At 59.6% G+C, this 13,029-nt stretch overlaps 1 protein-coding gene across 1 annotated transcript; it reads left to right on the forward strand.

Moving 5' to 3' along the window:
* Positions 1-6,858: 6,858 nt before the first annotated feature.
* COCSUDRAFT_83563 (hypothetical protein) lies at positions 6,859-12,684 on the forward strand (the record flags this gene model as incomplete). The annotated part of the gene is made up of 11 exons (XM_005643999.1): positions 6,859-6,891; positions 7,501-7,605; positions 7,763-8,010; positions 8,331-8,466; positions 8,723-8,851; positions 9,136-9,387; positions 9,791-9,975; positions 10,163-10,328; positions 10,703-10,816; positions 10,987-11,526; positions 12,361-12,684. 11 exons carry the CDS (start codon positions 6,859-6,861, stop codon positions 12,682-12,684), a joined length of 2,232 nt encoding a protein of 743 aa, XP_005644056.1.
* Positions 12,685-13,029: the final 345 nt, after the last annotated feature.

Raw genomic sequence — 13,029 nt, forward strand, 5'->3', positions numbered from 1 at the left:
TCCACACCGCCTTCTTTGAGGAGAACAAGGTGCACGCTCTCCCTGCACAGTGTTGCACCATCATACATTGCATGGCGCGCAAAAAATTACGAAGCACCTGCTGATAGCGCCTCACCATGGTAGCATTGTAGCCTCGGCTGGCTCCCCGGCAAACTGTTTTTGTACAGAATGCTTCCTCCAGCTTTCTGCATGCTTAAGCTTCATAAATTTGAGCATGCTGAAAGTGGAATGATAGACCGGATACAGGGCGCACTATTGTTATTAGCCACCTGAAACATTGGAGACTGCGGGACTCCAAGCTAACTACTAAGTTGCCCACATGCGCAGGTGGACCGCATCACAGTGCACCAGCTGGACGTGGCGGATCCGGCGCTGTTCCCTCCCGACGCCCAGCGCAAGTTCTTTATGGACATCAAGCTGGCGCCCTACGCGCCCCGGGGCGCCGACAACGCCTGCGTGCCAGTGGAGATGGACGCCGACGGCGAGGTGCTGGCCGGGGACGTGCAGTGGATGCGCGACAAGTGGCGCGAGCTCATGGGCAAGATGTACGGCGCTGACCGCACGCCCAAGGACTCGCCCGACAAGGACAAGCGCATGGACGACGTGGTCGCCCAGATGAAGGACTTCATCAAGGAGGGGTCGCCCCTGCGCAGGTGCGCGCCAAGCCCCAACACTGGCTTTGTGCATGAGGCCCTTGTGGCATTAAACAAGTCAACACTGAGCAAATTCCTTAGAGGGCACCATTGTGGGGCGCTGGCAATGGCTTCACATAGCTGTACGAATGTCCCTCTTGAAGGCGAGATGGAAAAAGCACCAAATTTGGAGAAGATCTTGGAAAATTCAATCGCAGAAACACTCATATATAGTCTGGGCTGGGCTGTGGCGCAGGAAGGTGCACCGCAGGCGCACGTCAGTCTCGCCCGAGCCCAAGGGGGCGGCAGCGGCCGGCGCCGCCGGCGGGGAAGAGGGCGATGCAGCGGTGGCGGACGCCGCCGGCACTCCGCAGCTGTCCCCCGGGGGTGAGCACAGCGATGCAGAGGAGGGAGATGCGCTAACACTGACGCCGGAGGGAATGCCGCGTGAAGCCGAGGAAGGGGACGTGGTGAGTCCGCTGGTGAGCCCGCGCGGCGAGCGGCGCAGCCGCAGCCGGGCCGGCAGCCGGCCGGCCAGCGCCGGCGCCGGCGCGTCCAAGATCGGCCGCAAGCGCAGCCGCACGGACGAGATCCTGGTCAAGGTCGCTGCGGAGGTGGAAGCCGAGGCGGCAGCTGCCGGGCTGCTGGAAGCCAGCCCCCAGCGCTTCGCCGAGGCCCTCGAGCGGCAAAGCCTTGACGAGGACGAAGCGGAGGGAACTGCGATCTCCGGCAGCGGCCTCCCGGTGCAGCGTGCGCTGGATGCAGAGCTGCTGCAGGCGGCGCGGCCGGGTCCCTCACAGGAGGGAGCAGTGTCGCTCAGGGGAGATGGCTCGAGCGTCGCCAGCACGCCCCGAGATGGCCGGCCAGCGCGGGCCGGCGAGCCGGGGGCGCCGAGCGGGGCGGGCGGTGACGGCCAGGAAGCTCTGCAGCCGGGCTCGGCACAGGCAACGCAGTCGAAGGGCGACCTTGCGCAGCAGCAGCGGCAGAAGGGCAAGGGGGCGGTGTCGGCGGTGGTAGGGGACGGTCAAGGGTGGGCGGAGGATGCAGAGGGGCTAGAAGATGGGTATGTGGACGGTGAGCGGCTGCTGCCGGGGAGGCCGGGTGGTTTGTCAGCAGATGAGGGGCTGGCGAGAGGGCAACGGCGAGTGCGCGGCGCCAGGGACGGTGTTGTATTGGACGAGCTTGAAGGGGATGCAGATACACTGGCGCAGCGGCGGGCCTCGCATTTGGGGGCAAGCGTGTCTCTGCCAGATGTAATGGAGGGCAGGGTCATACGGCAGCTGCAGCAGGAGCAGCAAAGAAGCAAAAAGGCGGCCGACGCGGCCCGTGTCGATGTGCATGCGTCAGCTGCTGACAAGGCTGCCCTGGGCCAGCTGGCTGATGCAGAGAAGCCTGGTGAAGGTGTGAAGTCGTTCTTCATCCTTTGCTATCATCTGTCGCTGCTGCCCACAGCATCCCAACTTTGGAGCCTTGTGCAATTTTGTGCATAACACTCATCAGCCTTTTCATTCTGGTTGATTTGCACAATGAGCACTGTTTAAGCGGAGGGTGTTCAAATCATTCGTGGTGGCTGTGTCGCGCAGGCACTGCAGCAGCTGTGCAGCCAGCAGCAGAGGCAGCCAGAATAAAGAAGCTGCCACCGCCGCCGCCCCCAAAGCCGAAGGCATCTCCGCCACCGCCGCCGCCTGCACCGCCCAAGGCAGCCAAGTCTGCCCCACCTCCTCCCCCTAAGAAGCCCGCTGCCCCGCCTGTTCCGCCACTCGCCGCCAAGGTGACTGTTGGTGCTACTGCCTGAAGAGGCTCTAAAGGCCTTGGAGAGTTGCATGCCGAGGAACACATCAGCTCTGCTGTCCTATGGTCAATTTGTGCAGCGCGGTGCAGCATGTTCAGGGTCCTCACCGTGCTGAGGTGGAAAATGTTACCCTGTATGGGATTACATACAAGATCAGCTCCTTTCACTCTAGTTGTACAAGCTGTCTGGGCGTCTTACATGCCAGATCGTCTGCTGACCATCTGCACCTGTTGCATTCAATGCATAGCAACCCTTCAAGGACCTGTGAGACTCTAGCTTTCCTGCACAGTAGGCATTTACTCGGTTCACATGCCTGGAACAGGCTCCAAAGCCGGTGGGCCCGCTGCGGCAGCCGTCGGTGAAGCTGCGGCCGTTCTTCTGGAACAAGATGCCATGGCGGCCAGACGCCATCTGGGCACGCGTGCCGTCTGTGAACCTGTCCGAGGAGCAGCTCGCCGCGCTTGAGGCCCTCTTTGCGCAGGCCGCTCCCAGCCCCCAGGCCAAGTCTGTCGTCAGCAAGGGTGCGCCGCTGAGTTTGCAACCGCCCAATCTGTTCCAATTGCTCCGTGCAAATACCAGTGCCACTCCTTGACGTTGAGCAGAAGAGCACCTGTCCGTGTGCTCTATCATCACTGCTGCCATGATGCAGCCTCGTTTGCACTGGCGGTGTTAGTCACCATTCCGCAGCGCTGTGTTCAGGATTCTTGCAGCGGAAGGATGGGGTTGAACTTGTTCGGTAGAGGCAGTGTCAGAGTGTGTTGCTGGTGTGGTGCAGGCAAGGCCGCGAGCCGGCAGCAGGCGGGGATGGCCAAGGTGATCCCGGTTGCGCGCGCGAACAACGTGTCCATCATGCTCACGCAGTTCAGCAACTTGCGCAAGGGCCCCCACGACATCCGCCGCGCCCTCCTCACCGGCACCTCCCTCTCCCTGGAACGCCTCTCCCTCCTGCTCCAGGTGCCGCCTCCAACCTTCCTTCACGATTTGCTTCACGATTTGTGCCACCAGGCTGCATTTCATTCACACTTCAGCAGCTGTTTGGGCTGTGCCAAGAGGCAGTGAGGTAGTGCGCTCTGCCTGAGCAAAGAGCGTGCTGTAGAGATCCGTAGTCCACTCATGCCCTCATTTACTTGTAAAGTTTGCAGAGTTTGCAAGTAAATGCTGCACTATTTGCTCTGTTGTCACTCCGAAGGTGGAACTTCCGTTTCTTATGTGCCGGATTGGCAAGAAATCACCGCATCTGAGAGTGTCGGTGTTGTGCTAAAGACTGGTTGAGACTTTGCAGAGCAGCACAAGCCTATCGGGCCTTGCAGTCGCAGTCGCTGCCCTGTGTGCTCGGTCAGGTCGCTGAGCAGAAGTGAATTCTCTTCTTTTGTGAAATTTCGCCGGGAGTTTTCCTGAGTCTCATGAATGGGCGGGGTGCAGATTGCGCCGAAGGAGGATGAGACGAAGGCGCTGCAGAAATACTCTGGCCCGCCGGAGGACCTGTCGCTGCCGGAGCAATTCCTGCTGGTCATGTCCACTGTACCGCGCCTCAACGAGAAGATCCACCTGCTCATCCTCGTGCACCAGTTTGAGGTAAAATCCCCCCTCATTTCTCTCCTAGCTGCTTGTGCTGGTCTCATCGCGCATCTGTCTTGGGAAGGCGGCGGCTGTATGGCCTTGCTGATCTGCATGGCAATGCAGGTGCAGCTTGCAATGCTGCCTGCCCGTAAAACATATGAAGGCTGCTCTGCATTATCATTCCTGAGGCAGTTGGACATCCGTTGATGTCCTTTGTTTCTCTGGCGCACTCATCCGCTACATGATCGATTTGACCTGCCTTTGATGCCATTTGATGCATGCATACCGACATACCTTGTGCAAACATGAGCTGCACATGAGGATGAAAGGACCCACATGGGGCACTGCCAGCACGGCAGCATACCTGAGGCTGACTGCAGCGCTGTTCGCAGAACCTGGTGCGTTCGGCACGGTCTGCAGTGGAGTGCGTGGAGCGCGCATGCGACCAGATTCGCACCAGCGACCGCCTGGCGCACACACTGAGGGCCGTGCTGGCCACGGGCAACACGATGAACTGCGGCACCCACCGCGGCGATGCCTCCGCCATCAAGCTCGACTCCCTCGCCAAAATGGCCGACGTCAAGGTGTGTGCCACTTCCTCACCCTTTTGTCTCTTGCTGTGCTCCATGTTCTGCGTCAGACAGGCACTCCTTCCTGTGTTGGGCAATGTGGAGTAGACATGCATATCCTTGGCATGCTCTCATCATTCCTGTTCGTCTGTTCTATGGCAATTGAAAAGCTCAAGGTGGCATTGTCGGTGGGCCGAATGTTTGAAAGGTTTGGTGGTACACCCTTGTCATTTCCTCTATCATTCCCTTACCCAAAGTAGCACTACTGAGCTGGTTGGGTGTGGATGTCCAGATCACCAAGGAGTTCAGGCCAAGCCTGCCAGCCAAGGGCTCTGATGAGGCCAAGCAGTCACCCCAGAACAGCGCTGCGGAGTCGAATGGCAACCTGTCCCCGAGGGCCGCCACTCCCCGGCCTTCAGTAGCGATGACAGTGCCTGAAGTGGCAACTCTGCTGGAGTTTGTGGCCTGGGTGGTGCTCTGCGATGTGCCCGCAACTGCGCGCTCGGCCAACTGGTTCAAGGGCCGCGGCGGGTTCCTTGCCGACCAGCTGGATGCTGTGCGGGAGGCCTCTGTCCGGATACAGGTGCACCACCTCTCTCGATTGTTCATGCATCACCCCAAATGCATCACCCCTTTCCACTGATCCTAACAGGTTGTGCGAAATTCATCGCTTTACCCTTCCCTTGAATTGTGTAACTGTTGGGAATATCTGGATGGTATATGCGCCTTTTCTAATGCGGAGTGGTGAATGGATGTGCTTGGGGTGTTGTAGGGGGAGATGCAGGAGACACTTAAGGCGCTTGACAGGGGCGTGGCGGACGCAGAAGTCGAGCGGGATGCTGCGGCGAGCGCAGCAGATCGCATTGTTGCGCTGCGGTTGACGTTCACGCAGGCCGCGGGGGCGGCGGGCCCTGCGGGGACCCCAGTGCGCAAGGCCGCCAGTGCGGCGGCCAGCGCGCTCGCCGCGAAGCTCGTCTCCGGCCGAGGAGCCTCCCCTGCGGCATCAGAGAAGAACCCCGCTCCGGCGCGGCCCCCGGCCAAGAACGCGCCGCCGCCGCCGCCGCCCCCGCCGGCTCGCGGGAAGCTACCGCCACCACCGCCCCCAATGCCGAATGGCACGGCCAAGAAGGCTCCTCCCCCGCCCCCGCCGCCGCCTGGCGGCGCTAAGGCCCCGCCGCCACCGCCACCGCCGCCGCAGAGGAGCACAAAGGCGTCCCCGCCGCCACCGCCTCCGCCCAAAAAGGTGACCGCGCCGCCCCCGGCACCGCCTCCGCCGCCACCCAAGGCGAACGGGGCCGCCGCGCCCGCGGCTCCGCTCGCCGACGGCAAGGGCGCGGCTCCACCACCGCCGCCGCCGCCTCCCAGCGCGAAGCCCAAGAAGCCCGCAGCTGGTGCCCCGCCCCCGCCACCGCCCCCGGCAAAGCCGGCCGCGGGGAAGCGGCCCCCTGGGGCATCGATGGGAAGCCTGGCACAGCAGGTGGCTGAAAAGGCAAAGAAGGACAGTGCCGAGCCGGCGGCCCCTGAGGACGGCCGATTAGTCATTGTGCGGCTGGAGGCGTCCACGGTGGCAGAGGAGGAGGCCAGCTTTGCCGCTGTGTGCTCGCAATTCCTGACAAAGGCGCAGCGGCGGCACAACGAGCTCATGGAGCGGGGCAAGGCTGCACAGGCGGCCCTGTCAGAGCTCGCGACCTTCCTCGGCGAGCCGGCAGACTCGGATCCGGCGCACACCTTTGGCCTGATTTGGGGCTTTGTCACTGGCTTCGACCGCGCATTCGTCAAAGTCGCGCGCGCCTCGTTCCAGGACCGCTCGCTTATTGAGGAGCTGGAGCAGGACGGCGGTGCAAACGGCAAGCGCGCCAAGCACGGGTCCCGGTGATGCTGTGTTGCCGCAGCACAGGAAGAGCTGCACGCCGTGTCAGCTCAGAACGGCGACAAAGCCTCCGGAGAGCTGGTGCTGGCATCATTTTTGCAAAGCCAGATCTAGATGTGGCTGCTGTACAATTAGAGATAGACCTTTGTTCCTGTACCACAAGTAAAACTTGGACATCTGTCTGCGTTTAGTCTTCTGCTTGGTCCATGTGCAATGCTGGATGCTGTCTGATTGCGTAATCGGGCATCAAGCTACCAAGTTTTGAGAGGCCTTCCACTCCAACCAGCTGGACTGCAATGACATGCGCCACGCGCATGAATTGTATATGTATTGTCACTTGCCTGCTACTTGAGGCAAACGTGTTGAGAAAGACGTGTTACGGAATGTAAAAGAACGTCTACTGCGGAAGCCTACCTGTCCAAGGCTTGGGCGGCAATGCCCACCTTCCTGCAGGTTCCTATGGTGCACGTGAGCAAATTTACATCGATTCCTTCCCAAAGGTCTGGTGTCCAAAATGGAAACCATGATGACAGCGATCATATCTTCATGTGTGTGAAATCGATTTCTTGTTTCAAGTAACGAAAATGAGCTGATCCCATACTCGAAAAAGCAAGCTGAAAAGTGATGAGATTGGCGTTCCGATATCTCTAAGGCGAAGATCACAGCTTGCACCTACAGACTTCTAAAATTCAGATCGTCTGTTACAAACGATATGTGACGGCCCACATGCGTGATACTATCAGCGGTGCCGGGACAAGGGTACAGCACACATGTCTTTCCAATCTTGTTTTGTGGCGCGGCTCAGAGACAGCCAGCCGAAAGGAGTGGAGATCATCTGCCGTCACGATGAGAAAGGACCAGGCAGCAAATCCAAGGACCTCCCCAGTCCCCAGAATCTCGCTGCCTTCTGCTTTCCTCTTGGGCCCGAACATGTCACATCGAAGGAGTACATGGCTCCAGAGGTGTGGGCTCTTCCATTGATGTCCACTCCAATTCTGATGCTTGATGCTTCTTACCTGGCCTGAACAAGAGCCCATGATGGCTGGATCAACGTGTTATAAAGTCCTGCTCATGCAGGAGTACTCCTTCACACTGACCGGCGGCGATGGGAGCCGCCTGCACGGCTTCTGCAGGAGCTTCTTACCTCCTCGGGCCAGGCTAAAGAGCCTGCGGTACCCGCAGGTCCTCTGCATCATCACTGAGCACCTCTGGCTCGCTTTCTACTTCAAGGTGCCCTGCAGCGCTCACCCTGTCCACCGACTGGCCGCAGAAACCGAGACACGAGTCACTGTATTGAGTATAAGGGATCAAGAGGCCAGCAAAGGGCTCCATGATGCAGGTGCTGCAAGTGCTGGAGGCGATGCTGAAGCAGACAGATCTGCTGAATGGGCCAGCGCATGCGAGCCTGCCATATGCGTCCCCAGCAAGCCAGTTCCTGGAGAATCTCAGCATCTCCTGCACCGGCAAGCTGGTCCCGGGAGAGGTCCTGCGGCTTCCGCTGCCGCGTACGCCTGCCCCCGTCAATGTCAGCCCCCCGCGGCGCATCGGGGTCGACTTCCAGTCCGGCAGCCAGCCCCCACTACGCAGGTGCAGACCCCCGGCTTTTATTGACACGTCCTACCCTCCCTTGAACAGCGCAGAGGAAAACTCAGTCGGCATTTGCTGTGTCAGGCGCCAATCTTCAGGCTATGAGAATGCAACGCCTACTCTTGCAGTAGTGTCAGGAGAAGAGAGAATGCAAGACATGAAGGCAGTGCGAGCGCCCAAATGGAGAAGGGGCTACACTGCTGGTTCAACTGAGTGCATCAACAATGCAATGATTTACCTGGCCCAGGATGATCAGTCTGCATACATGCAGTCACGCATGGGACAGAGATGGCTGACAGAAAGGGGGTTGTGGTGTGCAGCACGGAGCAGTGGGTGGAGTTGGAGGTTCCCCCGGATGCTGGAAATGGAGCCGAGAATGCTGGGCTGCCTCTGGCGCGCCTCCTGTGGCACCTGTCGCCGTCCGCCCTTGTGGGCCTCATAGAAGCTCTGCTGCTGGTGCGCAACAAGTCACTCCACACGCTGCTTCCCTCCCTCTCTCCATCTCTGGCAATGCCTGGAGACGCAGTGTAGATGCCCGCACATGAAAAGTAATGCCAGCTACCGTCTTCTTCTGTTGGGAGCGGAAGCGTTCGGGGCACGCAAGCCTGGAGGGGTGAACCATGGCCGTCAGGATTGAGGTAAAGGCTGTTAGGAAGTTGTATAAGGAAATGGCTGTGCTAGATATATGAAACTGAGCGAATCGTGGGTGCAGGAGCGGCGTGTGCTGATGGTGGCTCAGGAGCGGGACACGGTGAGTGCTGCGGTGCATGCCGCGGCTGCGCTGCTGCACCCGCTCAAGTGGCAGCACATCTACCTGCCCCTGCTACCCCTCGCTCTCAAGGTGCGCACGGCCATCTGCCCTTTCTTGGCCACCAGCAAAGACCAAGCCTCCTATTTGCACAGTTGCTGACCTGCATAATATCATGGATTCCTTGGGCCCCTTTGCTCAATTTATGCCGAACCCTCCGATCCCTTGGACGAGAGACCTTTAAAGGTGTCTTAACCAGTGCTTGTTATGATGCATGCCTTGCTTAGAGCATGGACAGCTATTGAACTTGATGAAAGGCGCACAACGGCAGCGGGCTCTGCACACCGGCGGCTGAGGCCTTTGCTGGTTACTCGCAGGACTACCTCTCGGCGCCGATGCCCTTCCTGATGGGCGTGCACTCCCCCAACCTCTTCATGTCCACGCTGCGCTCCTCGGCCATGGAGGAAGTCGTCGTGGTCGACCTGGACCGGGGCACCACCACATGCTCCTCGCTGCATTCTCCACGCCGCAACGGCGACAGCAGTGGCAGCGGTGGCGGTAGCGGTTTGCCGTGGGGCCGGCAGCTGGAGGCGGCACTGGCGCTGCTGCACCAGACGCTGCGCAGCCCGGTGGAATATGAGAGCACGCCCGTCATTGCCGCCCTCATGCAGGCACGCTCCGCCCCCCCAGGATCCACCCCCATCACCGTCCAATGCGCATATCCCTCACAGCGTGTGCAAGCTGCTGTGAGCTGCGACTATGAATGCGCTGCCGCCTTGCACGCAAACCCCCACTGCAGTGGAACATACTAGATCTCTGGTTCATCGCTGGCCTGCATGACTGTCACATGAAAGTTTGCAGACCAGAGGCTCAAGAGGTTTCCTGCAGTTGACGCGCGGACCATACATTTGCACACCTTTGGTTTTCTATGTATTCTTTCCTTTCTCTGCTTGCCGAGAAGTCACAGTGATAGGGACGCAAAACTGCGGGCATTGACAGCCAGATAGAGTGAGTTGCATGTGGGCTGTGCAGGAGTACATGGTGAAGCTACTGGGCAGCTACAGGGAATTTGTGGAGAAGGATGTGCCCGGCAGCCCTGCCCCGGTGCCCGAGGCAAACGGGGCCGGCCCACGTATCCGCCATCAAGACGACGGCTACATCAGGCAAGCTTTACCACCCATGCTTGCTTCTCATATCAAATGCCCATACAGCACCTCGTCCCTTCCATGTACATGCATGCCCAACGTACAATCCTCTGTTGTGATGTTGTGGGGTGCTCTTTCTCATGAGTGCATCTCACATCCCAGCATGCCACTGTCAAATCCAAGGAACCTGTTCAAACCCCACATATTGCTGGTGTTTGTGGATCCTGGGGAGCCTGTCTAGTATGAAAATTCGTTGCAGGGCGCATGGGTACCGGTTTAACCACGCGGCGTTTGTGGCGTCGTTCCACAGCGCCAAGGCGCGCGCGTTCCTGGAGCAGCTGCGGCAGAGCCAGTGCTACGAGGTCTTCTTCAACGAGCGCCTGCGCCTCGCCTCCGACGGCGTCCCCTTCGGCGACCCCTTCGAGGTACGCATGCCCACACTCTCGCTTCTGGCTTTGCGATCTTCCCCACTGCGTGGCTGCCTCAGTTCACACCGCCGCTGCACTTTGCCTTCCGCTTCCAAGAGAGCCGTCGTAGGTTATACCCATGTGTGATTTTGAATTGGTATTAGGTGTGAATTATATAAGGTGCTCAGTATTTGTACCGCCCCCCGCCAGCCGGGCCCACGGTTTATTGGGTCTTGCTTGGATCTGGCGAGTCCAACAAGGGTAGGATTGTGGCAGCCTTTAAGCTGGTCTGCAGGACGCACCTTGCCTCTTGGCAGGAAAAGTGTGTAATGATAATAATAATAATATTTAGGTGTGAAGAGTTTTGAGTAAATATTGGCATGGCGCCACAGGTGGCGGCGGCTGCCGTGAAGCGGGGCAAGATCAGCAAGTCAATTGCGAATGCCAGCGCGAAGGGGGTCTCCCGCGTCAACGCCATCATCCAGAGGACCTCCAAAGCCGTCAAGGTGCTGAACCATTTCCTCATCAGTGCTCCAGGTTTGTCTGATTTGTGATGAGATCCACCTGGGCCCTCTTTCGTTGACAGTTCCATGCCCAGAAGGCCCAGAAGGATGGAGCTAGCAAACATGGCTGTCAGGATAACATGCGATTACTAAGGTACGCGCGATGCTTGCAGAATTATCGCCACGGCACCACAGAGCAGGCAGCAGCGCAGAACGACAGGTACCAGAAGGCGAGGCCGGCGCGGCCAATGACCCCGCCGGTGGTCACAATCCCGGCCAATCACCAGTTCCTCTCCGAGGATGAGTCATCCTCATCAGGCTCGGACTCTGAGGCCGCGCCTGCAGCCGATGGTCGACGGCCGCAGGCGCAGGCGCAGGCGCAGGCACGCGCGCAGATGCGCGTCGGGCCCCTCCCGGTCCAGTCAGCGTCCGCCGGACCCGGGCCGCCGCGCGCCCTCGGCGCCCCGCCCGGCGATCCGCCCAGCAATTCACCCAGCGGCAATGGCGAGGCGGCTGCAGCTTCAACGTCGTACTACATGCCTGTCGTGGACAGGCCGTCGCTGCTGGATCTGGCAACAGAGGTGCCAGCGGCCCGCGCAGTTGAGGGCGGCCTGTCGCCGTCGCTGCTTGACATGGACTGGGCACTGCCGGGTGCTGGGGTGGACTTGCGCAGGATAGACAGGAGCGCTGAACAAGCTGTGCCATCCCAGCAGGTGCGCTGGCATACAGGAGAAGCTCGCTCTACATCCTGCTTTTTAGATGCTGCAAAAGTAACATACATTCCGGGCTGCATATGAGAGGCTGGTGAAGGGTATGCGACATCTTAAGTTGGTTGGTATGTTGTGTTTCGGCATCAGGCGGATCTTGCAAGCAGCACAGCGGGTGACGATAGGCCTCGAAACGGCTGGGCGAATATTGGCGAGGCACTGGGGGCCTCCTTGACAGGAGACGCACCAGCTACTCAGCCTGCTGCAAGCTCCCAACAGTCCCTGGGTTCAGGGACCTCCCCATCGCCAGGGGTACCTGTGAGGGCGAGTGCCTCCCTGCCATGCCGCAGCGCAGACCCCCTGGCTGCCTTAGACCCCTTTATAGACATGGCCAGCTGGGCCAGCCTCGACAGCTCACCCAGCCCCGGTGCTTCCTCAATCCTGCGTGCATTTTGCGGTGCTTTCTCCTACAGAGTCCTGCCCTGCATGTGCGTCCCTGTCCTAGTGCACTGGCAAGAGCGTTGTGCCGCCAAGATGACTGTTTTGGGCTCTGTGACAGGGTCGGGCATTCAAAGCAGGACAGCCAGCCATGCCCTGCACGGCAGCCCTTTGTGGGCCAGCCCCAGTGCAAACGAAGCGCCGCTGCAGCCGCTCCCCTGCAGCTTCAGCCACAGCCCTGCTGCATCCACCCCCGTGACTCAGAACAGCATGCCATACAGGCTCCATGACAGCCTCAGCAGCCTGGCCGCCCTCTCAGTCGCCGGCAGCAGCCCCACGCAGAGCCCACCCATGAATCCCGGCAAGGCCCTTTTCGAGGTACAAGTCAACGGCGCTCGGCAGGCCTCCGCAGAGCAGCCCGGCTTCTCAAATGGATCACCCCCCAACAAAGCAGTTCCCGCTGCTGGCTTCGGCAGTGATGCGGCGTTTGCGTCCGCTGAGCCACAGCCGTTTGCCACGAACGGCGCAAACAGCGGGAGTAGCCCGCAGGACAGGGCAGGCCAGGGCGGTGTGCTGCCTTGGGTTGAGGTTGACAGCGTGCAGGCGTCGCCCAAGATCCGGCACACAGACTCGTGGACGGAGTGGACACTTGGTGCACCTGCCTTGGAAGCGCAGAGGGCGTGCAACCTGCAGCAGAACCCGCTGGTGTCCCTGTTGGACCTGTGATGAACATAGCCGGGGGCTGAATAAATGCCGGACTTTGCCGGTATATTTTCCTCCGCACATCGTTCTTGCCAGCTGTGTAGAATATATCGTGTAGCTTGAAGTCGCTTGCATGAGCCTTCTACGAAACATTAAAAAGCTGATAGGCAACTTGCAACCTTCTTTGAGGGGCAGCTGTCCCGAAAGAAGACCGTATAGGAAGGCCATTGCAATCTGCAAACGATTGCAATGTGGCAATTTGAATATGCAAAATATTCCACCTCATAACCGCTGCACTTGCAATACATGATTCCCACAAATAATACAGTGCACCAGTAAAAAGCGCATTGCAGTATACACATAATATAG

The sequence above is a fragment of the Coccomyxa subellipsoidea genome (genome assembly GCF_000258705.1).
Source record: "Coccomyxa subellipsoidea C-169, whole genome shotgun sequence".
NCBI classification, from domain to species: domain Eukaryota; kingdom Viridiplantae; phylum Chlorophyta; class Trebouxiophyceae; family Coccomyxaceae; genus Coccomyxa; species Coccomyxa subellipsoidea.